This window comes from Capra hircus, chromosome 23 (genome assembly GCF_001704415.2).
Source record: "Capra hircus breed San Clemente chromosome 23, ASM170441v1, whole genome shotgun sequence".
NCBI classification, from domain to species: Eukaryota; Metazoa; Chordata; class Mammalia; order Artiodactyla; family Bovidae; genus Capra; species Capra hircus.
In genome coordinates, this window is record NC_030830.1 from 2,834,234 (window position 1) to 2,860,617 (window position 26,384).

The following is a 26,384-nucleotide window of genomic DNA, read 5'->3' on the forward strand; positions in this document are numbered from 1 at the left end:
ACTGGAAAAGTAGCAGAATACCACGTGACACCATCAGGTCAATGTCATGGGCTGTGTTTGTGCCCCCAGAATTTATACTGTAGAAACCCTTATCCCCAACAAGACAGTATGAGGAAGTAGGGCCTTTGGAAGGTAATTAGGTCTACGTGAGGTCATGAGGGTGGAGCCCCGGGACAGAATTAGTGTCCTTATAAAAGATGAGAGCCCACAGTCTGTTCCTCTGCCTGCCTGCACTGAGAGGCTATGTGAGGACATAACTGGGAAGGGACAGGACCTTCAGCAAGACCAGCCCTGCTGGTACCCTGCTGTCCAGTATGAGACATATAGAGATATGTATATCTATATGTATACAGAGAAACTATGAGAGATATATGTTTGCCATTTAAGCTACCTGATCTGTTGTGTTTTTGTTATAGCAGCTGTAGCTCACTGAGATGGTCAAGGAGGCAGTTTGCTGAACTTTCTTTTAAGGTCCACAGTTTGTAACTTGTCTCTTCCTTCCCTGTTGTGTAGCTTGAGCAGCACTGGGCTGGACTCCAGCACAAAACGGAAGTGAGAATCCTCCCCTTCTTCCTGGTTTTAAAGGAAGTGATTCCAGTGTATCACCACGAAGATGGTTGTTAGTGTAGGCTTTTACACAGACTCCTTATCGGATTCACGGAGTTCTTTCTATTCCTGGTTTGCTAGTTGAGAAGAGACTCAAGAGACAGTTTAACTAAGTGTGAGGAATGGACCTTATTTAGCTCCTAATTTCAACAAATCCACTGTAGAAAGACAGTTTTTGAGGCATTTGAGGAAATTAATGATGGACTTGGTATAGGAGGACAGTGAAGAATTATTTTAACTGAGCTGTGATCATACATTGCGATTGTGTAAGAAAATGCCTACTTTTGTGGGGAGTTCCCTGGTAGTTTAGAGATTAGGATTAGGCACTTCAATGCTGTGTTGCAGAGTTCAATCTGTGGTTGGGAAACAGATTCTGCAAGCTGCATGATCAAAAAAAAAAAAAAGAAAATATTCACTTTTAATTTGTTTTATTATAATATACACAAAACATAAAATATACCACTTTAGCCATTTTACTTTACAAGTTCTATGACTTTAAGTACATTTACATTGTTGAGCAGCAATCAACCATCATCATCTCCAGAACCTTTCGATCTTTCCCAACTGAACCCAGGGCCCCATTAAACACTAACTTGTCATATGCCCAGACCCTGGAAACCACCATTCTTCTGTCTCTTTGAATTTGATATTCTTTGTTGTTAATTGCTAAGTCATGTCCAACTCTTTTGGGGCCCCATGGACTGCAGCCCACCAGGCTCCTCTGTCCATGTTATTTTCCAGGCAAGAAGACTGGAGCGGGTTGGTATTTCCTTCTCCGGGTATCTTCCTGACCCAGGAATGGAACCCACATCTGCATTGCAGGCAGATTATATACTATTGAATCACCTGGCAAGGAGTGATTACTCTGGGTATCTCACATAAGTGGAATCCCATTTGTCCCTTCGTACTGTCTTATTTCACTTAGCAAAATGTCCTCAGGGTTTATCCCTATGGTAGCATGTTTCAGAATGTCTACTCTCATGGCTGAACAGTACTCTGTTGTGTGTATGGACCACATTTTGTTTATCCTTTCATCCATGGTGGATATTGGTTTGTTCCTATTTTTTTGGCCATTGTGAATAATGCTGCTATGAACATGGTGTACAAACATCTGTTGGAGTTCCTGCCGTTGATTCCCTGTTGATTCTTTTGGATGTCCCCACATAGCCCAAAGTGGAATCCCTGGATAATCATATGATAATTCTGTTCGTTCTTTTTTTTTTTTTTTTTTGAGGAATCATTTTTTTCCCACAGCAGTTGCACCATTTTACATTCCTACCAGGAGTGCAGTGCACAGGGGTTTTACTTTCTCCATATCCCCACCAACATATGGTAAGAAAAATGCCATTCCCATAGAAACTCAGCACACCACTAGCCAATGGGCAATGGGGACCGCCCCCCCACCCCCACCCCCGCCTGGATAGCTTTCATGCTTAGCTGTGGTCTTGCCTAGATTTTCTGTGGGTGTTTGTAAAACTCCCATCATTCTCTGAAAGGAAGGACTTTAGGAGCAAAAAAAAAAACTAACTACTCTGTGATCTGTTGATACACATATATGAGGTAAAACTGTTCATTTTTAAAAGGCAAGGGGCCGCCAGACACTGTTCATGACCTGAGGTTCCTTTGGGGTGGAGGTGGGGGTTGGCTTCAGAGAGAAATATTGATCTCCTTCCAGTTTTTAAGTTGGGTGCTGGTTTCCTTGGTGCTTTGTTATTATGCATTACCTCTGTAAACTCACATATATAGACACACTTTTGCATGGTAAACATTTTACATTTATAAGTTTACATTTATAATCTTAACCCAGTAACATTTATTCTTTCCTGCTGTGGCCCCTATCTGTTGGCCAGAGGTCTGGTGCTGCTCTGAAATTTCAACTAGTATTCGTCTGAGGCAAGGAGAGAGAATAGAGTGAGTTCTATAAAGCTAAATTGATTCAACTCCAAGGATTGTGTATATCCTTGAATTATGTCCTTCCTACTCGATTTGGTGTAAAAAGGACCTTTAAAAATAAAATCAGAGCGTTAAAAGGGTGCAGTTTCTTGTCTTATTTGCTCTATTGTCCTTACAAAAGGTAAACAGAAACAGCAGATGCCCTTGTGTAAGGTCATTACCGTTAAAAAAAAAACAACAGTGTTTTCAGGGGTCCTTGAAAAATTCTAGGAATTGTTGCCTCAGAGAACGCAGCTCTGTATTCAGTAGCCAAACTCCAAGGCTGATAATATTCAAGACTGGGATTTCACTCACCTTCCTTTCCAGAGAATGTATTATACTCTCCCATTTAAAAAGCTCGTTTAGAGGAACATTAATCAGCCCTGTGTGAAGACTCAGGAGTCTACCTACACTCAGCTCAGGGGACCTACACCCAGCTCAGGGGACCTACAGTCTCAAATACCACCAGCTGATGACGCTTACAGTGAACATTTATCGAGCACTTCTCTACCATTGTCTGTTTTGTACGGACTCTTTCAATCTTCAGGAATGTTATTTTTCCCATTTAACTGATAACTGAAACTTTGGCTAATATCTTGCTCAGAATCACCGGAGTAAGATAAGGGGGAGCTGGAATTCAACCCCCCTGGGGAGCTCCCCGCTGTGGTCCACACTCCTGGTTACTACTTCACTGGATTCCACACATGGCACCATCTTTGAGAAGCCAGAGGCAGTGGATCCCCTGCTCAGCCCTCTCATCCCGATGTTTAACGAGCCCAGTTCACATACCTTGAAGGGGGAAGGGCTAAGCTCATTGGAACCCTTGTGTGCATGCTAAGCTGCTTCAGTCGTGTCGGACTCTGTGACTCCATGGACAGTAGCCCACCAGGCTCCTCTGTCCATGGGATTCTCCAGGCAAGAATACTGGACTGTTTTACTATGGCGGTCTTCAAACGCACTTGTAGGCAGTGATTTAATTGTACTTACTTCTCGCATCTATATGAGACATTAGCAAATGCACTGTGTAAATTCGGTTGTGGGCAGAAGATTTGGGGAGAGAGGAGGTGTTCCAAGCATACTTCAGTTACCAGTAGCTGAGGTCTCATAGGAAGATTGAGGAAGCTGCTATAGCGTTGACCGAAGGGGCTTAAAACGTTCAGGTGGGAGAGCTTAACACGAGCTGGGCAGCAATCAGAGACGCCTGGGGGACTGAGGAGACGGTGCATGTCCTCCAAGAAGGATAAAAGAACAGCAGGAGGAAGTTGAGTCCTTCAGGGTCACGCTGAGGAGAGCGGGGGAAATGAACATTCTAAGGCCGTGAGTTCTAATTCACACGGTAATAAAATGGAGGGCTTTGAACTACGCTTCTATTTTCTCCTTTTTAGACTCTTTATCTCTCTCTTCACATCTGTCTGCGAGCGGCTGCCAGGACCCTTCCTTAGTCACACACATCGCCTCCCAGGATTTCGACATCCCTTCTCCTCAAGAACTGCACGCAGCTTCTCCCCTTCCTGGCAAGGTCAGACGCGCCTTCTCTCTCCTTCCCTCCCTCTCTCATCCTCTCCGGCTCTCCCTTCTCTTCTTGTGTCGTTTGCCTCGTACCTGTAACAAATCACCCAAGACATAGTGGCTCGGAACAAGGGACTAGATCATCTCTCACAGTCTCCTGACGAGACGAGGACGAACGGGGCGGCTCCCCCTGGAGGGCGTTCATGCAATTGCAGCCACGTGGTCTCCGGCGGGGGTGGGGGGATCCCGAGCCTGCACTGCGTTGGCCATCCAAGATGGCGTCTCCATATACGCCCGGTGGACCCCCTGAGGTGGCTGGGGACTGACTGGACTCTTTCCTCCCTCCTCCCTTCTGCGTCCATGTCCTTCTACACCACACAGCCTCTCTACATGGTTACCTTGGACTTCCTTGTGGCGTAGGGGGTTCAGAGTAGTGGGACTTCTTACCTGGTAGCCATCTTGCCTCAGACATGCATCCCAAGACATCTAATCAGAGGAAAGTCAAAACTTAGGAGGTAGTCTCAGAAGTCACTCCGCACCACTGTTGCTGCCTCTTGTTGGTCCAGAGAAAGTCACAGAGCCAGCCCAGGGGAGAGCAACCACCTAAGGGTGTGAATCGCAGGAAGGTATGGTTTCCTGGGGGTGCCATACCTCTCCAAGGACTAACGTTTCTCATGTATTGAAATGTCTGTCCCTGTCGCTCTTCCTGACTGAAATACCTTGTCACTGCTTTGTACCTTGCTTTGCATTCATAGTTTTTTTCTGTTTATATTAATGACGTCTTTGAGGAATTCTTACACATTCTCTCAAAAGAATCTTTAACAATATGCTTTCATTTCTTGATACTAAAATTTCAGCACCCAAGAAGCCCTATAGAATAGCTCTGTAACTGTTTTTTAGAAAGTCTCCTTGGGAAATCAGATTCGGTTCACCTTTTAACCACTGATGATAACACAGCAAACTGAAAAGGCAGATCAGTTTTAGAGAAAAGTGATCCACCATCAGGTGTGGGTGTCCTTGGATGAACTCCCCAACAATGATGCTTTTCATGCTTGGCCACTAATTTAAAAACCTGTTCTCTTGTTGAGGCTAAATGGTGACTTGCTTTCTGTATGGACCTTTTTTTTTTTTTTTTTAAATATTCAAACTCTTTTACACAAGTGAAAGTTTACCCTTTTTTTTAAACAACTGCCTCTCCTCTTACCCTTCCAAAGGGATAAGTTGAAACTAAACGATTTGTTGCACAGTCACATGGCAGTTTCAGAAATTCTTGAAAATCTCATACCGATGGATGGCTTAACTTTCCCTAGCTTCTGCAATGCCATTGAGGTCTCAAGCTCACATAAAGAGTTATTGGCTTTTTCTTCTTTTTTTTTAAGATGCTAAATCTGCAAAGCTTTTCTCTGGTGATTATGGAGAACAGCACACGTGGGAGAAAGTGGGCCACTGGAGGTGGCAAAGAACTTTTTTTTCCTACCCACAAGCCTTGAAGAAACTCTGCCAACAAGGATTAATTTGCTCATGAGATCTTACTGTGGTTGCCATTAAGAAAGAAAGAAAAAAACCCAACAGGAACAGCAGGGCAGAAGCATTTCTGAGCTCGGGGGAGAAGAGTTGGGTTTTGTGGTGGGAAGTGGGGTGCTGGTTTTTCTCTCCTATAGCGATGAGGCTGACAGCATTTCTCTCCCTTAGACTCTGTGTGGACATCTGAAGGCCAGCTCCGAAGGAGGATAATCAGTAGCTTGTAGTTTTCTGTAGTTTGGCTTTATTAAAAGCAGGGGAAAGATTTCATTTTTAAAAAGCCTTCAGGCAGTTCCCTGGTGACCTCATGGTTAGGATTTGGCTCTGTCACTTCAGGGGCTCAGCTCCATCCCTGGTCAGGGTATTGAGATCCAGCGAGCCACGTGGAATAGCCAGAATATGGGGAAGAAAAAACTCGTCGATTTGATCCTTTCCCGGTTTTTAAGAAAGCCTTGGACAACAGCACGTCACCCCATTGGCGGTGTGTTTCCACGTTTCTGTCCTCATACTTGGGTTCAATAGACAAGTTAGGCAGACCCCGGCAGCTTCAAACTCAGAGGGTCCCTCCTCACAGAGTTATTCAGCCCCCAGTTTCCTCCAGGAGAAGGAAGCAGTGGACTTCAGTTAGAACAGTGTTTTCTACGAAGCTTCACACTAAGCCCCTCAACAAAAATTTCCACTGGCCATCAGGCAAAATATGGCAGACCGTGAAAGCTTCAGACCCAGGCGGAATGCGCCCCCCGACCACCAGGACCCCCACCAAAGGTCAGCTCAGGGCTGCCCTGGGTCTTGTCAGCTGCTTGGTGGGGAGAGAAGGAAGCAACCCGAGGGGCCAGGGCAACAGGAAGAAGAGGGGCTGGGAGGGGTGGGTGGGGGGTAGACGGCAGAGGCAAGTCCCAGTCACTGATTTCTGAAGTCCTGCAACTTCTGGGAAGCCCCCATTCTCCCACCTGTGCAGATGAGGACCCCTGAAGCGAAGCGTTTAAATAACTTGCTTTCATGCAACCTGATTAAGCTATTTAAAGTCTTTAAATAGAATCTAAGCGTTGTATTTAATCCTTGAGTAAAATGAAGGATTTTCGTCTGAGCCTGGCTGCCTAGCCCACGGTTCCTTCCACCACCCCTGACCCCCTCTCAGAAGCCATGGGTAACTGGTAATCCTCTTATGAATGAAAACGGGGGACTTGCTCGAGGTGAGCCTGTGGCACTCAGCCAAGTAACAACAGCTGTCACTCTCTCTTGTTTAATCCTATAGTGGAGTACGACAAGGAGTTCTCCCCTCGCCAGCGACACCACAAAGAGTTCAAGTTCAACCTATCCCAGATTCCTGAGGGTGAGGCGGTGACGGCTGCAGAGTTCCGAATCTACAAGGACTGTGTTGTGGGCAGTTTTAAAAACCAAACTTTTCTTATCAGCATATACCAAGTCTTACAGGAGCATCAGCACAGGTATGGAGGCTCAAGGAACCCCAAAGGGTCGGGCTGGGCCCCGTTTCTCACCCCATCACCCTGTAACCCCAAGTGTGTCTGGGAAAGGTGGCTTGGAGTTCAAGGGCAGCCCACGGGCGTGACGAGGGATGTGTTCCCAGTGCTAGTTTAGTGGGCGAGAAGATAGTTTTGCTCTTACGGTGAAGATTTCCCAATGGTTTTCTTTTCTGAAGCTAGCCAGTGAATAGTAATTACTAAGCATCCTTTGTGATCAGAAACAGAACCGACTGGGAACTTGTTCCCACTATTGCTTAGGGGAATGGAAGGTGAGGGTGGCTGACAGGTTCACACTTGAAAATTATATGAGGATGCTTACAAATGCTACTGGGTCAAGTGAATAGAAGGCTGTGTGTGCTAGTGATATAACATATACATATATATTGGTTGGTCAGAAAGGTCATTAAGATAATTGCATGAATGAACTTTTGGTCAAAAACCTGAATAAACATTTTGGTCAACACAATAGAATGTCTTTGAGTGTGTGTGTGTATATGAATGAATGTGTCTCAAATGTATTTTTTTAATCATGTAGATGCGACGGAATAGTAGACTTTATTTTTTTCCATGTCTGTATTATTCTTGTTTCCTGAAATGAGGCTGCACGTTTTACAAAAGAACTGTGTTCTTGGGGCTGCCTAGCAAGTAAAAGAATCCTTCCATGGGGTGATTTTTTTAGAACATTGGAGGGGCTAAAGGGTGAAGTAGTACAGCATTTTATTTCAGTCCTATAGAGACAGAGAACAAGCCCATGACCTTGAAATTTTGCTTAGTCCTTAGGGTTCAGCTGAGTGGTTGGGTCAGATGGAGAGCTTGGGGCAGAGGTCAGCACTGCCCGAGGTTCTTGTCGGGTAGCAACTCAGCACGTGATAGGATTTTCTGGCAATAATATGGTAAATCTGAAAATAAAAGTAAGAGGATGCAGAGGGAAGGGAACTCCCCACCCCTTCGTTTATGGACTCTGTTAGCTTGGGTTTTATAAACCAACTCCAGATTCTTGCTTTTGGTCCTGGAAGTCTGTTGACTTCCCAAGAAAGTCCAAAAATCTCGGCCAAGAAGGTCCAAAGCAATGAGTTTTGTTTCTCCTGGACTTACGGATCTGTGTGTGGGTCTGTCTCAATACACACACTAAAATAATATCAAATGTGAACTTTGCCCCACACAAGAACTGTTTTGAGAGCACTGCTGACATTTAACCCTGATGCATATCCAGGTCCATTATGAGGAAAGTGGAGAAGGAAGGATGTGCCAGGCTTTGAGGACACACGCTGGTGTGGGACATAGACACTGACTGTTGTAGGTGAATCTCAGCTACATAATAATAAATAATAAGTCAAATAGAGCCGCTATGAGATCTTTATTACAGACCAAAATTTCAGAGTGGAAGGGAAGTTTTCTGATGTCTGATTAACACTCCTGAATTAAAATATGTAGATCAATTTAACTGTTAAGGGCCTCTGTTGAGAAGTAAATTCTTCATTGCTAGCTTTTCATCTTTCAATATTTCAGAGAAATTCAGTATTCAGTGATTCTTTGGAATTGCTTTGCTTTGTTGTTCAGTTGGTTTTGTTGTGTCCAACTCTTTGCAACTCCGTGAAGCGCAGTACACCAAGCTTTCCTGTCCTTCGCTATCTCCCTGAGTGTGCTCAGACTCATGTCTTTTGAGTCAGTGATGCCATCCATCCATCTCATCCTCTGTCATCCCCTTCTCCTCTTGCCCTCAGTCTTTCCCAGCATCAGGGTGTTTTCCAGTGAGTGAGCTCTTCTCATCAGGTGGCCAGAGTATTGGAGCTTCAGCTTGGGCATCAGCTCTTCCAATGAATATTCAGGGCTGATTTCCTTCAGGATTGACTGGTTTGACCTTGCTGTCCACGGGGCTCTCGAGGGTCTTCTCCAACACCACAATTTGACAGCATTAGTTCTTCGGTGCTCAGCCTTCTTTATGGTCCCACTCTCACATCTGTTCGTGACTGATTTAACCATTGACTTTCAGTTTGCCTAATTATCAGTCTCATTGCCTTTCTGTGTTGGAAATAATCCGCTGGTGCCTATTTGGCTCAGACTTCTGTTTGGAAAGCACAGTTTCCTCTGTTCTGCAGGATAAGCTTCATGGTGAAAACACTAGATTGGAGCTTTTGTGACTGTGAATTTTTTTTGCAAAATTATTATTATTTTACCAAAGAGAGAGAGTACACACTAGCAGACTATTTGTGAGGTTTACATTGAGCTTCAGCCAGAAGTGAACAGCTGCCTTGAGCTTCAGATGCTGGTGTCAGGCTTCCTCCGGGCCAGCAGTGAGCTTGGAAAACAGACTCGCCAGTGGTCTCAACCTTTGATGACTCCCTGTCAAAGCAGAGCTGTAATCGTGCTGCCTTCTAGGACGGGAGTATTTGGCGATGGATATGTTTAACTTTTGTGCATAGGAAAGGGGAAATCCTGGGAGAATTGGGAGAATTTCGAGCTTTTGAAGAGTTCCTGCTTGGCCAGGAGGAGATTGTCTTTTCTTATCAGTGGCCTGGAGCCCAGGATGCCTGTGGCCTCCTCGTGTTCTTCCAGAGGCCTTCAGATTGAACCGCGGGACCCCTTCTGGGGAAGGTCCCATCTCCCCATCTGTACTGTCTTGGAGTGTCTTGGCTAAAAAGGACTCTCCCGGCTCATGAGGAAACATAGCTGTTTAATCTGTGTTTCAGTGAAATTGTAGCATCTGATGGATCAACTTAAGACATATGTGTGTTGCAAAAGAGTTGGCCTCCTTGAAAAAGGGAAAAAAAAAAGGCAGGTTTTTCATTGCTGAGTCATACCCTCAGCTGGAGCTGAAGGAGTTCTGTGTCAGACCTCCTGCTATAAAGGGCAGCTAGGGAGTCTGACCCAGGGAGGGTCAGGAAAGATGCTTGGAAAGGAGGCCCTTGCTGTGAACTCGGCAGAAACCTCATGCCGCTGGTAAAAAGTCACTGGACCAGGTAAGTTGAAAAACAATGATGACTAGATGGTGTTTGTTGAAGCAGCTGATACATTATTCAAAACCTGAGAATAAGCCTAGAGATGAAATCTAAGTCCTGAAAAGAACTGGAGCAACTCGTGGAGTGGAGAGGGGTTGGCAACGCAGAAGCACACATGTGCTCTTTGTGGTTTATTTATTTTTAACTTTTTATTCTGTATTGAGGTATAGCTGAGTAATAATGTGATCGTTTCAGGTGGACGGTGCAGGGACTCGGCCATACATATCCATGTATCCCTTCTCCCCCAAACTCCCCTCCCATCCAGGCTGCCGCCTCGTATGGAGCAGAGTTTCCTGTGCTCTGTAGTAGGTCCTTGTTGGTTACCCATTTTATTTTTTGAAATAACTTATGTATTATTTTTGGTTGTGCTGAGTCTTCGTTGCTAGGCGAGGGCTTTCTCTAGTTGTGGTATAGTGAGAGTTACTCTTCATTGCAGTGCACAGGCTTCTCCTTGGGGTGGCTTTTCTTGTTGGGTCACCAGCTCTAGGGCCCTCAGGCTCCGTAGTTGTGGCCCAGGACTTAGTTGCTCTCCAGCATCTGGAATCTTCCCGGACTAGGGATTGAACTTGTGTCCCCTGAATTGGCAGATGGATTCTTATCCATGGTGCCACCAGGGAAGTCGCTTTGTTAGTTATCCATTTTAAATACAGCAGTGTGTATGTGTCTATCCCAGACTCCCTAACTCTCCCTTCCCCCCATTTTTAACTCTGTAGTATGGAGTGGGGTTGGTAGTTTAAGATGAGTTTGCTGTTAAAATCTGACTTTAGGAATTGTTATATGTTTATGATGACGCTGGTGGAAACTGGCAGTTATATCATGCTCAGAGTTTGGGAAAGACCTTCCCAAATCCCTTCCTTAGAGTTTAGCCATGACCACATCAGACAGCTGGGCAGGCAGTTTACGCTATAGAAGGATGAAATATGGTGTATACACATTGTGTCAAGTCCAAATTAGGCCTAAAGTGTGGGCTGCTCTGCTTACTCAAAGTCACCCCCATGCCGTGGGGACAGTCCCAAGGTGAAGTGCCAGAAAGAGAGAAAGGGTCCCCTTATGGCACGTCTTGCGTCTTCAACTCCTCAGCTTGGATAAGAACGTAAGGATGCTCCTGTTTGGGTAGCACAGGAGACAGCTCTGTTGGGGGTAAAAATGTGTCTGTTAGAATTCAGGCCTTTGGTGCTTTGGCGTTTGAGGACTCCCAATGGGAAAAACCTCTGCAAACCTTCATGGATCTATTGGTCAACCATGGATCTGTTAGCAGCTTTTCCAAAGGAAAGGTGTGGAGGAGATGAAAGACTAAATCACTTGGAAGTAGCTGTACTTAGTCACGGTATGGTGTCTTTGTCCACTTACTTTGCATTTTCTCTTGCATCTTATCCATGCTGAGCTGTCTTCATATTTGGAGGCTGCTCTGATTAACTGTCAACCTTCTATTATCACGTGTGGCAGCATGATGGTAACATGTCGCTCATTTCATATGTACTCACGTACCTTTATATTAATAGTGCAGTTTGGGGGCCTTTAGGAATATCATTCTCATCTATATTTCTTATTTAGTTAAAGATATACTTTACCTCTTAATTCACTTTTGTATATCTGGAAGTCAAACAGCATCTCTTGGAAGCCAGACAGAAATGTTTTCAGTGTCTGAAAGATGCTTCTGTTTGGTCCATGGGTCGGCCCCACGTGCCTCTGCTAGCTGTGAAATTCTGTACTCTGCATGTATCTGTTGCTTGGCAGTGATAGTCTGTCTTCTGTGTGTGTGATAACTTTTTTGTGTTTTACCATGGTGCAGTCTTTTGGAAGACGTTTAAGCGAGAATTAATTAACCAGATTTAAGAGTCAGTTCCTCCTGGTATAAGCAATAGCACAACTTACTCCTGTGTTTGCAAACAGAGGGAGTGGGAGGCAAACAAACAGAGGTGAAGTGGGAGTTTTTTTGTATATATATAGTTTTTTCAGCTTGGATCATATGCTTCATCCTAATGTTAGCATCGTTTTTAGGACTGGAAGATGTGTAACTTTGAATCAAGGAAACAGGGCAATACTGTGGTGGAGTTGGGTTTTAAAACCGAGAAAGATTTCCAACTTAGACCGCCCAGAGGCCATGCTGATGGAGTCCCCAGAAACAAGGCCAGACTGAATTATTGTTTATGTGACTAAGTTCATCAATTCTGACCTGTTTTTAAGATAGAATATAATTGTCCCGGGAGAGAAAATAACTGTTGAAAGGCAAAAGCAGTTTTCCAGAATTTTAAACTTGACATACTACTCTGAACCATTCATAGAGATCGGGACCAGAGGAATCAGTCAGGAGGGGCTTGGAGAAGAGTCCAGGTTGGAACGGGTCTGAGTCATGATTAGATGCTGAGAGCCCGTGAGCTATGGAAGTACTTAGACCAGCAGAATGAGCTCTACTCTCTAGTACTGGGTATTTGAGATGACAGGTGAACTATGGACATAGATTAGAGAGTTTAGATAGAAGAATAAAAAAACCTAGTTGACCCAGGGCCACTTATTGAAAATACTATCCTTTTTCCATTCACATCAGTGGCATCTTTGTCATAAATCATATGACCACATAAGTGTGGGTCTGTGTCTGAGATCTTTGTTCTGTTCTGTTGGTTGATTTTTCTCTTGTACCAATATTACGCTCTTAAGCCTTTTAGTTTTATGGGAAGTCTTGATATCTGGCATGTAAGTTCTCCACATTTGTTCAAGCTTTCCTTGGATGTTGATGGTCCTTTGTAGTCCCATGTATACTGTAAAAGCAGCGTTTCAATTTCTACAAAAGAAACTCTGTTCTGAAATTCTGAATCTACTTGGAATTTCGTCAGATTTAGAGCTCAATTTGGGATGAATTGACTCTCACTAATTGTGAGTGGTCCAGTCCAAGAATGTTTGTTTAGGTTTGCTTTTAACTTCTCTCGTAACCTTTAACAGTTTGAGGGGTCTTGAATATTTTTATTAGAATTACTCCAAGTATTGAAGTTTCCATCCTATTGTGAGTGGTATTATCTTTTAAAAATTTCAGTGTCTGATTATCTTTTGCTATACCCACAGAAATACAATTGATTTTTAGATATTGATCTTATATCCAGCAACCTTGCAAATTTACATAGTCTAATAATGTTTCTCTGTAGAATTTTAGAATTTCCATGAATATAATCATGTCATCTATAAATATTTTTATTTTTTCATCATAATTCTTATATTTTTGCCTCTCTTATTGTGCTTGCGGGAGATCCAGTGTAATATTGAATTCCATACAGATTTCTGGTAGGTTTCTAATCTGAGATTGGAAATCTATCAGATTTCTGATCAAAGGGAGGAAGCATTTAATACTGTACCATTAAGGACAATGTTTGTTGTAAATGTTTTTGTAGATACTCTGAATAGACTTAGGTAATTCTCCTCTATTCTTAGTTTGCCATGAGTTTTTTAAAATTAGAAATTACGTGGATTTTTTTGTGAATTTTGGGGGATGACTGTAGTTAGTCCTTCATATTTCCATGGATTCTACGTCTGTGGAGTCAAGCAACCACACATCAAAACATTTTTTAGAAATTTCAGGAAGTTCCAAAAAATTTGAATTTGCTATGTGCTTGCAACTATTTACACAGCACTTACATTGTATTAGGTACTATAAGTAATCCAGAGATTTAAAATATATAGGAGGACATGCATGGGTTATATGCAAATATACTACATGATTTTACGTGAGGGACTTGAGCATACACGGATTTTGGTGTCTAGCTATTTTTGGTATCCAGGATTGGGTCCTGGAACCAGTTCCCCAAGGATACTGAGGGATGTCTATAACCAATGTCACATTCCTGGAACAAACCAAACTTGGGATTTATTCTTTTAATATAACACTAGATTCTAAGATCATGTCTGAAAATTCTGTTATTTGAATCACCTATGGGTCTATTTTCATGATCCGTTTGCTCCCTTGATTTTTCCTCATTTGGTCTTATTTCCTAGCATGCCTAATCATTTTTTGAAATTATATTCTGGACTTCATTTATGACAAACAGTTCTAGATACTGGTGTCTACTTCACTTTCTTCTGGAAGGCAGGCAGGTCACCTTGTTCTGTTCTAACTGAGGCCAGGTTTCTGGATATGTTAAGGCATCTCTGTTTCTTGTTTTCCCTTTCTCCTGCAGTTTAGCTCTTCAGGGGTCTCAGCTGAAGGTCTAGGTTGTTTACCAGAGGTTCTCTTCCATGGTGGGCTCTGAACTCTTAATTTTTAACTTCCCAGCATTGAGAGACTGCCAAAAACTCTGCTGTGCTTTTGTTTAGCCTCTAAGCAGTTTCTTTCTGCTTGTTTTCTCAGCTTCTTCCTCCATGCAAACACAGCCTAACATTTGGCAAATGTCTCAAATGGAAATATTGGAGTTCATGGCAGTCAGGCCTTGAAGAGCCAAGGTCCTAGAGGAAGGGACCCCTAACTTCTATGAGATCACATTGATGAGCTCACTTCTGTGCAGTCCTCTGGGACCTTAGCCCTCTAAGTCATAACTTCCTGAAGCTCCAGTTTGCATTGCCAGCCAGTGATACCGCTCCAGGCTCTGGGCTTCTTTCTGTTCGACATCTTTGCGGTATGCAGAGGCCCCAGGATGAAAAAGCAACGGCAAATACAGGGCTCAGCCTTGATGCATCTCTCTTCTCTCTGACCTCTTGCCCCATCAAGTGTTTACCTTTCTTGGTTGCTCTAAGATGGCTTCAAACAGGTTTGTGATTTTAGCTGTTCTTAGTAAGAGTGTTCATTTGATGCACCATGGCCCAAAGCACCCATCTCTGAAGTGTCATATTTTTATTGGGAAATCTTTGTAATGAATCCCCACAGACGTTGATGTTGGGAACCAAACAGTATGATTTTGGAAACCTGACCTGAACCCAGTCGTTGGGCCAGCATCCAGGAGAGTCATGTTCTTAGGAAAGCATTTCTCGCAGACTGATGCTCATAGAGTGATTGCTGTATGAATTCCGTCAGATACTCAGTGCTGCCTCCCGAAATGAAGTAACATGAACTCTTATCTCCACTGACCCAAAAGTGGGATATCTGGGACTGTTCTTTTATGAAGAGAAGGGCAAATTTGAGAAAGGCGGGATGAGAGAACTCGATTGATGTTTGGGCAGAAGAAAATCAAAGCCTTCTTATTGCTGTGCCCAGCCACGCCTGTTTCTCTTTCTGAATCTGGTCTGCCACAGGTTCCCACCCCAGGGACTACTGAAATCTTCCTGCTGGCTTGATAATCCCTGGCACACTCAGCCTGGGCCCCAACGAGCACTGACCTTCGTAGTGAGTGTTTGTTCCTTTGCTCCTGAGAAAGGGATAACGTGCCCGACCTACACCTGCGGTTATGTAACCAGTTAGTTTCATCTTCTTACTCAAGAGCTTAGACTTAGAAAGAACCCCCTGAAGTCAAAGGAGAAAACAAGATTCAAGAAGCTACCAAGCCTTCTTCCCCCTGCCTATGTTCTGTTCTTTGGAAGAGTAGCTGAGAACGTTAGAAAAGAATTAAAAAAAACAAGGACAAATTTTGGAGAGGGACGTCAGGGTGAGGGGAACAGAAAGAACTTTTTGTTCGGGAATTGTTTACCCACTTGGTAAACGTGGCAGAGAAAAGGAAATAGGTTTGTTTCTGGAAACGATGCTGCCTTCTCTATTATTCACACCCAGATGTTTTAGTTGCCAGCATCTCCCCACCAGGATGTCCAGCTTTATGGGAGGCAGGCCATGGTTGTAGTCAATATTTTTTTTTTTTAGCTGTTTTAAAATCACAAATTAGCAGCACTTTTATTGCCAGAGTTCCCCATGTTGGGCGAAGATGTGGGTGTGGGCATGGGTGATAAGAACTAAAACATAAAATTTGCCCGTGACATGTTTAAAAGGTGGCAGAAATTGAGAGGTTGTTGCTGACTCATGAAAAGATGCCAGGATTCTTGGCCTCCGGAAGAGAAGAATTCAATCGGGGGGCCAGAGACAATCAAAAGAATGTCTCAAGTTTGAGAAAATTTTACCAGACCCACTCCCATTCCCACAATTTACATTTTAGGAGAACAAGATTAGAATTTAACAATAGAAAGATCCTACCAGACCCACTCCCGTAATATACATTCTAAAATATCAGGATGAGTCAGAAGGTTTTCAAGAAGGAGAAACTGTCCTCAAGCAGGACACGTTGTTGTTGTATAATCCTTAGTACAGAGTTTAAACTGAGTTGTTTAAACTGAGTTGTTTGCTGTATAATCATCACTTCCAGGCTTAAAGATAAAAACGTTTTATGTGACTTGGGCTTCCCTGGTGGCTCTGAGGTTAAAGCATCTGCCTGGAATGCAGGAGACCCGGGTTCGATCTCTGCGTTGGGAAGATCCCCTGGAGAAGGAAATGGCAACCCACTCCAGTACTCTTGCCTGGAGAATCCCATGGATGGAGGAGCCTGGTGGGCTACAGTCTATGGGGTTGCAAAGAATCGGACATGACTGAGCGAATTCACTCACTCACTCATGTGACTAGGACTAAGGAATGTAGAGGGAAGAAAAATGTTTGTCCTTTCCTCCTCCTGGAGAATTCCAGATCCCTCTCTTCTTGCGGACCCCCGGACTTCTTATCAACCTACCTAGGAACTGACTCTCTCAAAACCTCATTCAGTCTGTACCCGATCACTGGGGCGTGGGGGGATATATACCCCAGTGTGTTGTTATTGTTCAGTTGCTAAGTCATGTCTGACTCTCTGTGGCCCCATGGACTGCAGCACACTAGGCTTCCCTGTCGTCCTCTACCTCCCGGAGTTTGCTCAAGTTCATGTCCACTGAGTTGGTGATGCCATCTGGCCATCTTGTCCTCTGCCGCCCTCTTACCCCAGTGTATGGGAACATTATTGCATCTGTGTGGTCACCAAGCACAGGTTAGGTAGTCTTGAACTTGAACAAAGTAACCTTCCATCTTCCCCTGCTCCCTGTCTTGGACACACAGAAGCAAGCCTTCTGATAATCCTGCTACTTTGGACTTAATCTCACCTGTGATTCTGATTGTTAGTCTCACTTGACAAATCCCCAGGGGTAAGGCCAGTCCCCAAGACCATCAAGCATTTACTCATGAAGTTTACATGACTTTGTACTATTTTAGAGAGAGAGGCAAGGTATTTTGAGAGCTAACAGCTTGAAACTTGAAGTCTAAACAGCAGGCCGAGGTCATTCTCCTTGTACTTTGGAGAGAGGCAGAGTGCTCAACAACAGTGGCCCTAAGTGTGGTCCCCAGACCAGCAGCAGCAGAGTCACCTGGGAATCTGACAGGGATGCAAGCTCACAGGCCCTGCCCCCGAAACTCTAGCAGTCTGTGTGTTAACACGGCCTCCAGGGGAGTCTGGTGCCCACCGGCCTTGGGAACCTCCGTGGTGATGGTTCAGGGCCAGGCTGCCTGGGTCCACATCCCCGCTGTGCTCATGCTGGCTGAGTGCCTGTGAGCAAGCCACGTGACACACGTGTGCCTCTGTTCCCCGCTCTGTACGCCTGGGATGGTATGAACACTCTTGGGCGGTTGTGAGGAGCTAACGCATGTAAGAGCTGTCCCGTGGTGAATAGCGTGTAAGTGCAGAGCTGTGTTACTATCCTGACAGCAAAGGGGTTTGTGTTGGTTTGTCGAAGAAGAAACATCCCTTACTGAGTTTTGGTGCCTTTGATGCTTGAAACTTCTCTCTATGCCATGCTTGTCCTAGAAGTGAAAACTGGGCAAATTCAACTGCCATAAAGTCAGTGGGAGCTTGGCTGATTATATAATATAGTGTATGCTATGTTTAGTCACTCAGTCCTGTCTGACTCTCTGCAACCCCATGGACTGTAGCCTGCCAGGCTCCTCTGTCCATGGGGATTCTCCAGACAAAAATACTGGAGTGGGTTGCCATGCCCTCCAGGGAATCTTCCAAAGCCAGGTCTCCCTCATTGCACGTGGATTCTTTACTGTCTGAGTCACCAGGGAAGCCTAAGAATACTGGAGTAGGTTGCCATTCCCTTCTCCAGGGGATCTTCTTGACCCAGGAATCAAACCGGGGTCTCCTGCATTGCAGGCAGATTCTTTACCAGCTGAGTTACCAGGAAAGCCCAATATATACCATATAGTGTATATAATATCTGGAGAAAGAAACGGCAGCCCGCTCCAGTACTCTTGCCTGGAAAATCCCATGGACGGCGGAGCCTGGTGGGCTACCATCCACGGGGTTGCAAAGAGTCGGGCACGACTGAGCGCCTTCCCTTCACTCCTGTGGGCTTCCCTGGTGGCTCAGACAGTAAGCCATCCACCTGCAATGCAGGAGACCCTGGTCCCAGAAGATCCTTGGAAAGGAATGGCAACCCACTCGAGTATTCTTGCCTGGAGAATTCCATGGACAGAGGAGCCTGGCGGGCTACAGTCCACAGGACTGCAGAGAGTCAGACACAACTGTGTGACTTTCACTAACATAATATGTAATATATACAATATATGAAAGAAAGTGTCAGTTGCTCAGTCATGTCTGATTCTTTGTGACCCCATGGACTGTAGCCCGCTAGGCTCCTCTGTCCATGGAATTCTCTAGGCAAGAATACTGGAGTGGGTTGCCATTCCCTTCTCCAGAGGATCTTCCTGACCCAGGGATTAAACCCAGGTCTCCTGGATTGCAGGCAGATTCTTTATTGTCTGGGAATAATAATTACCAGGGCAACCCTGTAATACATAATTTATATAATTTGAGTAACAAGAGTGAATGAACATATTATATATGTAATATATAATGTGTACATTATTATATATACAGCAATGTTCATTCACTGTTACTCAAATCTGTGTAGCAGTTACTCTGATTTGCAGTGTTGTGTTTTCAAATATTCTGTTCTATCTTTTTAGTTGGTAAAAGTTTAGATGTGACTCTGTATATACATTACATAAGAAAGTAAAAACCCTTGGCTTCGTCTCTGATTTCCTAAAATGATTGATTTTTGACTTTCATTCTGTTTGAAAATTGCACTCTCCTTCTTGCATAAAGAAGACCTTGATGCTCCTGGAGTGGTTTACAAGGGAACCTCTGCTGTTCATGTCACAAAACCGGGTGTGTCTTGTTAGAGGTGACCCTTTGACAGAGTCCGTAGACTGAGAAGGTCATGTATCATTGAAGAAAGGTAAACAGCTGTGGACAGACCAGGCCCATTTTGGTGACTTGCCATAAATAGTGTCTCTTACCCACCTGAGTCACAAGCAGCGTTGACCCAGCGGGGTTCCCCCTCAGAGGATCATTCTTGTGAAAAACCCTCTCCCTTCCTGGATGTGTGTCAGTGATGGCTGTATCTAGATGGAGGGCATTGGGCTCGGAGGGGAAGAGGGAGAAGCCGGGGAGGCTGCTGGCATGCCAGCCATGGATGTGAGGCATCTCGACCTTCTTCCTCCTGTCCTGACATGCCGAGTCACCCCTGACTGCTCTCCTTTGCTAGCCTGGAGCATCTGAAACCTGACTTCTGTATCCAGCCTCCACTGGCACTGATGGGCAGTGAGTTTGGATCGCTGACTTTATTCCAAGCCCTTGCTGGGTGTTCCAAGCCCTCTGCCCTATACATTACAAAAATTTCTTTATTAAAGTAGAGTTGATTTATAATATTGTATTAGTTTCAGGTGTATGGCAAAGTGATTCATATATATATATATTTTTTTCAGATCCTTTTCCACGATAGGTTATTACATGATAGGTGAAAATAGTTCCCTGTGCTGTACAGCAGGTCCTTGTTTATTTTATGCACAGTCGCATGTTATCTGTTAATCCCCAATTCCCAATGTACCCCTCCCCTGCTCTCCCCTCCAGTAACCATAAGACCGTTCTCTGTGAGTCTGTTTCTGGTTTTGTAATTAAGTTCATTTGTATCATCTTTTTAAGATTCCACAGATAAGCAACATCACACGGCATCTGTCCTGTGCTTTTCTTGACTCCACTTTTTGTATGCGTGGTGGCTGAGAGCCGGGGCTCCAGCTTCAAGCTCTGGTCGCCCCCCTGAACCCTGTGTGGCTGTCACACACCCCACCTCTGCAGGCTGCGCGCTGCCAGCTCCGGGAGGGAGCCATGACGGGACCGGCCTCCCCGTCCTCTGTGGGCCGGCAGGAGCGCTCGGCCGGCACCTGAGCGCTGGAAGCCCGGGAGGCATTTGCTGCTCCGCCAGCCTGATAGCCCAGTTATTATTATTATTATTATTTTTTATGTAGACCAGTTTGTAAAGTCTTTATTGAATTTGTTTTGGTTTTATGTTTTGGTTTTTTGGCCACGAGGCCTGTGGGATCCCAGCTCCCTGACCACGGTTTGAACCCACACTCCCCGCGCTGGAAGCTGAAGTCTTAACCGCCGGACCGCTGGGGAGGCCCCGAGCCTGGTTACTTTAAGTCCCCGTGCTCCATCTCCCCTGCTCTCAGGGGCCTGAGCACCCTTGTTTGCGTGGCTGTCTTTGGTTTGGCCTCAGTGCCCTGAGCCCCGGAGCTCAGCTGCAGCCCCCGTGTGTGGACCCCCTGGTCTCGTCATCGGTGAGGACCAGCCTTGTCCTCCCTGTAGTCACCGAGGCGTGTCCCTGAAGCACTGCCACGTCCTTGGGGGGCGGCGTGGGGGGCCCCTGGGTGACCTGGAGCAGCGTCAGGTTGCAGTGCAGGCTCCTGTGTCCACCAAGCCCACACACCCTGTGGACTCCGTTTCTTCCCCGTCATGGTTTCACCTGCCTCCTCTGTCCTCTTTAAACCACACCCTTCCCCTCTTTTTCCTGTCCTCTGCTGTCTGTGCCCCATTTTTGGATGATGGCCTTCTGGCCATCTCCCACTTTCTCAGCTGACAGACTCCCCCATTCGTCATGAGCCCTACTTTTGAAATATAAATCTCATTCTAGCTCAACCTAGATAGCTTATTAAAAAGCAGGGACATTACTTCCCCAACAAAGGTCCATCTAGTCAAAGCCATGGTTTTCCCAGTAGTCGTGTATGGATGTGAGGGTTGGACCATAAAGAAAGCTGAGCACCAAAGAATTGATGCTTTTGAACTGTGGTGTTGGAAAAGACTCTTGAGAGTCCCTTGGACTGCAAGGAGATCCAACCAGTCCATTCTGAAGGAAATCGGTCCTGGGTGTTCATTGGAAGGACTGAAGCTGAAACTCTAATTCTTTGGCCACCTGATGCAAAGAACTGACTCATTTGAAAAGACCCTGATACTGGGAAGGATTGAAGGCAGGAGGAGAAGGGGACGACAGAGGGTGCAATGGATGGATGGCATCACTGACCCAATGGACATGAGTTTGAGTAAGCTCTGGGAGTTGGTGATGGACAGGGAGGCCTGGTGTGCTGCAGTCCATGGGATCATAAAGAGTCGGACACAACTGAGCGACTGAACTGAACTGAGCTCTGCCAGCCATGTTGCATTCATATCTTGGGCTGTATTTCTTGGCATCCTTGTTACAAGTCCTAAGAACATGTTGCCAGTTGCCCCCATTGACGCCCAGCTACCAGTTCCCCTCAGCCATGGTGCCCCATGGGCCCTGTTGGCCCTCGGGGGCAGTCCTCACGCTGACATCCCCACCACATCCTCATTCTAGAAGCTGCTCCTCTGATAAGAACGTGTCTGGTGCTTCCTTCAGGACCAGACTGTCCCCACATCGCTGTTCCTGGTTCTGTATTATTTCTGGATGAGAGTCTTTTCCTACCTTCCAGAACAGAACTGATGTCTTCACATCTTCACTTCAAAGCTTTGGACTTGCGTCCCCTCTTGCTGTTTTCCACGAACACCCCCTCATCTGTCCGCCCACAGTCACCTTAGTGACGGGGTTGGGGGTAATTTGTCAGCAGGGGCTGTGACACACACATTGAAGGGAGGGCTTTATAGATGGCAGGCCGGGCGTGCCCCCCGCAGACCCTGTCCAGCAGCTGAGTAAACGCTGCGTAGCCACACCTACTGCTCCGAGCTTGGAAAAGATGACAATAGTGTTGCCTTCCAGCTCTGAGCCGTGTAAACAGGAAAAACTGTTTCCCCTCTGAGAAGTCTAAGACTTTTCACTGAGATGTTTCGCTGGCCTCCAGACCATTGGATGGACTAGAGATACATTTTATTCCTTTGTTGCGGGCTGTCTTTCATCATGATCTCAAAAGGCGGGAAGGCCCTTGTGGAAAACTCAGGGTCCACTAGCTTCTGTCTTGACCATGATGTGTCTGTGAACTCATGTCTGAGTCGCAGTTTCCTCAGCTGTAAAATGGGGGTAATGATACTCTGCCTACTTTGCAGGATGGCCCAAGCCAAGCAGATGCAGGCACTTTGTAACGGATTTAAATGTATGCTGCCCGTATTATGATGCTCATTTTAAGTTAAGTACTGAATTTAGTCATGTTTCTGTCCTGTAAGCTCTCCACGCAGAATGTTTCCAGCATCAGGGGGTCTGCGTCTTTCCAGGGAGGGCAGAAACCTCCCCCTCCCTGTCACAGAGATTCCAGGCCACTCTCTGCCCCTGACCCTGGGGCGTCAACTCACCCCGAGGTGACTGTCCCTCACGCCGCCTTGTCACAACATATGGGTCCCTCACCCTGTCTGTCTATGATCCCTTGGGTTATGTTAGCTGGAAACTATAAAAAAAAAAAACCAAAAAAAAAAAACCACCTGTGTATGTAAATACAAGAGCAGCCCTGTGGAGTCCAGTGGAAGGAATGGGCTTGGTGAGTTTGCCTCACAGGAGCCCAGGCGGCTCACAGCGGGGCCGACACTGACTCCAGTCTGCGGTCCACACAAGCAAGGACTCGGCTATTAATGCAGGCTGTGTGCAAAGGTGTTGATTAAAAAAAAAAGTATTGATGCTCAGAAATAGCATATGAATCCTGGTTTCCCCTTCCACAGAAAGTAAAAACGTGAGGATTGTCGGGCCCTCATTTAAAAAAAAAATCAAAACTTAGTAAATGTTCATCTTTGCTAATCCTGATTTTAGTATTTTTTTCATCCTTTTCTTCATGCCACCCCCCTCCATTTTCTTTTTAGAGTTCGTTAGCCATAAAGTGAACAATCGCAGGCCTGTTGACTTATTTTTTCTTAAATCTAAACGCCTCTGGCACGAGCAGTTGGGATCCCGCGGACGTGTCTCTGCCACACCCAGTGCCTGCGTACTCGCCTGGATGGCGCCGGGTGCGTGTCCTGTGTGATGGGTGGGCACGGGCAGCTGTCCTGCCTGCATTCTGATGCGGGGCGGGACTGAGGGCTGAGCCGGGGCCCTGTGCCCTCACCTGCTGTCTCCTCTCTTTTTCAGAGACTCAGACCTGTTTCTGCTAGGCACACGTGCTGTGTGGGCCTCGGAGGCAGGCTGGCTAGAGTTCGACATCACGGCCACCAGCAACCTGTGGGTCCTGACCCCGCAGCACAACATGGGGCTGCAGCTGAGCGTGGTTACGCGCGACGGTAAGTTCAGGGACTCGAGCCTTCACCTCCTTGGTGGCAGGTGTGGGCAGCCGTGGTCCCCAGTTGGCCCCCCGTTTCCCAACCTCCCAGAGCCCCAGTGGACAAGCAGAGACCTGCCCCAGGGCCTCTTGGCAAGGACTCAGGGACAGTTAAGATGGTTTGGGAGCCTCAGAGAGGGGTAGGAGCGGGGTGCTGAGTTAAAGAGGAAGGCCGGGGCGAGGTCTAGGTGCTGACATTGAGTAGGTTTGTGGAGGCCCTTCCAGCATCTCTTCCTGCAGTATCAGAGCTTGGCAGGTCCCAGTCCCCTCGGGCTGGACACAGTCAGCCCGTGAAGTCACCTTCCTGGGTGGGAGACATAAGATCGGGAAGATGGGCGTGAACAGAAGATAGCAGCAGAAGCAGGGGAACTGGGGGTCCTGCCACCCCTTGCCCTGCCTCCCGGGACCTTGGCAGGAAGAGGGGGGAAGGCTCAGGGTGCCCCGTGTCTCCCCGCACGCGGGCTCCTCTTCTCTGAGGGTACCTGGGAGGCTCGGGTGTCTGGCTGCAGGTGGACGCCAGGCTTTGGTACCACATCTCAGAGGTGTGCTTTGGTATTTGCCTTGCAGGGCTCAGCATCAGCCCCGGGGCGGCAGGCCTGGTGGGCAGGGACGGCCCCTACGACAAGCAGCCCTTCATGGTGGCCTTCTTCAAGGCCAGTGAGGTCCATGTGCGCAGTGCCCGGTCGGCCCCCGGGCGGCGCCGGCAGCAGGCCCGGAACCGCTCCACCCCGGCCCAGGACGTGTCACGGGCCTCCAGCGCCTCAGGTGGGTTGGGGACGCTGTCTTCCCTGTGGGCCCCGGGGCGTCCGTGAGGACACAGGACCTGCCGAGGCTTGCAGACACTGCGCAGCTTCTGCAGGCCCACATGCAGCTGTAGGTGCCCTGGATTATCTGGACGGCGCCTAGGCCGTCAGAGGGGAGCCCTTGTGACCCCAAGATCGTCTGCAGGTTGAGACAGCCTCAGTGTCTGTTGTTCCAGAAAAGCGTCCTTCTGTCTGATCAGATTTCTCCCAGCTCTTCTTCATTCCCATAAAGATCCAGGGAATGACTGCATTTTCTCCAAATTGCATTACACCCGGGAAGTGGTGACGAACAGACTTCATGCATTTGTAGAGGGTGGGCTCGTGTTGGTCAGTGCTCGTGGCTGGGAGTGATAGCAAGTCAGTTCCGGCACCCCTCTCTGACGGGTTTCATTGGTTTTCATTCAACTGGGAAGTTTGGGGTTCTGCCTTGAGATGTGGTAAGACCCACGGGCTCAGCGGATAGTAGGAATACCTTTTCGTGTGTCCCTTTGTTGGCGTTCTCAGAAGCCTGGCTTGACATGTGGTGCTGAGGAAGAGGCAACCTCAGCTTCAGGACGAGAGCGCCTCTTCTGCAGTAGCTTTAGTTAGGGGGTGGGGTGCGGCCCCCACCCCCCCACACCCTCCCCGCCTGCCCTGAATGGGCAGGTTCAAAGGGCAAGAGAGAGGAAACAGCCCTCTTTGCAGACAGGCTCACTCCCACGCAGAGCCGCAGCAGGAGACGCAGAAGTCCAGTCTTCAGAACAGGAGGCAGGGCGTGCAGGTGCTGATATGCAGCACAGAGCTGGTCAGTGTTGAATTCAAAGCAAGGTGCATCTTGCTCTAAAGTGGGTGCTTGCAGGTTCTAGGCTTCCTTTCCCTTTAGCCCAGAAATCAGGCACGAAGTTGAGGGTTCACTTTGGGATTCGTAGTCAGAGATCTTGCTTTCCTAACAAGCGCTCTGTAACTTTGCGTGTGTGCTTGTGCTAAGTCACGTCCGACTCTCTTCAACCCCGTGGACTGTAGCCCGCCAGGCTCCTCTGTCCATGGGGTTCTCCAGGCAAGAATACTGGGGTGCATTGCCATGCCTCACTCCAGGGGAATCTTCCTGACCCCGGGACTGAACCTACATCTCTCTTGTTTTCTGCATTGGCAGGCGGGTTCTTTAACATTGACACCACCTGGGAAGCCCTACTTTGTGACTTAGGATGAACCTAATCCAGTTCGGCTTTGGTTTACCCAGCGGTTAAGTGGGCATGGTTGATTCTTAGTGGCTTTGCTGGGACTGAATGAGAAGCATTGCTCTGGCTCAAAGATGAGGTGCCTCCAGCCATAGGAAGTTCTTAGCAGGTCTGTCAGACTCCTTGGAAGGGGTGTAAAATACGTCAGGAAGATGCATTAACTCTTCCAGGTGACTTTAAAACAATGTCATCTTCTGCGGCTGGAAAGAGTTCGTGGAACTTTCCAAAGCACCCAGTTTTCCTGTGGGAAGCAGTGTCTTCACTCTGGGTTCTGACTCAGCCGTTTCTGTTACCAGTAACTTGGATGTGGAACCAGAAGGTGCACCACCCAGCGTGACGTGACATTTTGCCGCTTGTCCTCTTGGTGTTTCTTGGAAGCGTCGCCCAGCATGGGTGTTCCTGTGTTTACCACTAGAAACAGTCAGGGCTAGGGTTTAAAGAAAAAGAAGTGATGACTTTCCTGTACGCGCTTTGGAGGAAGCCTTCTGAACAGCAATCATCCCGGGCTTCTCCTCGGGGCATGGCGATGCAGCCCACCAATGGCAGCCATTCATTAATGAGCTGCGGTCAGTTTGGTGCTGGGACCTCAGATGTGAAGGCAGCTCTTGGGATGCTGATTGCTTTTTTTTTTTAATGAAAATTTCACTTGATTTATTCCACCTCCCCTCCCCCGCCAGTACACACATAAAATTTCTAATTGAGAAAACATGTCATCTCTGATTTGGGTTTCCGTGGCATCACTGAATTATTCTCTTCCAAGTCCCTTTCAGCACTTTGTTTCCAGTTTGATGAGTTTAAATTAAATATGAGTATTAAAGGTGGACTGATTTGTAAGAAGAGGCAAG

At 46.7% G+C, this 26,384-nt stretch overlaps 1 protein-coding gene across 2 annotated transcripts in view; it reads left to right on the forward strand.

Annotated features, from left to right (window-relative positions):
* BMP6 (bone morphogenetic protein 6) overlaps positions 1 to 26,384 on the forward strand; it is a 144,693-nt gene that overhangs the window by 110,780 nt on the left and 7,529 nt on the right. For both annotated transcript variants that reach the window (XM_018038922.1, XM_018038923.1), the window contains exons 2-4: positions 6,824 to 7,016; positions 23,333 to 23,481; positions 24,087 to 24,284. In XM_018038922.1, coding sequence (XP_017894411.1) covers positions 6,824 to 7,016; positions 23,333 to 23,481; positions 24,087 to 24,284 — 540 coding nt within the window. The remainder of the gene's footprint in view (positions 1 to 6,823; positions 7,017 to 23,332; positions 23,482 to 24,086; positions 24,285 to 26,384) is intronic.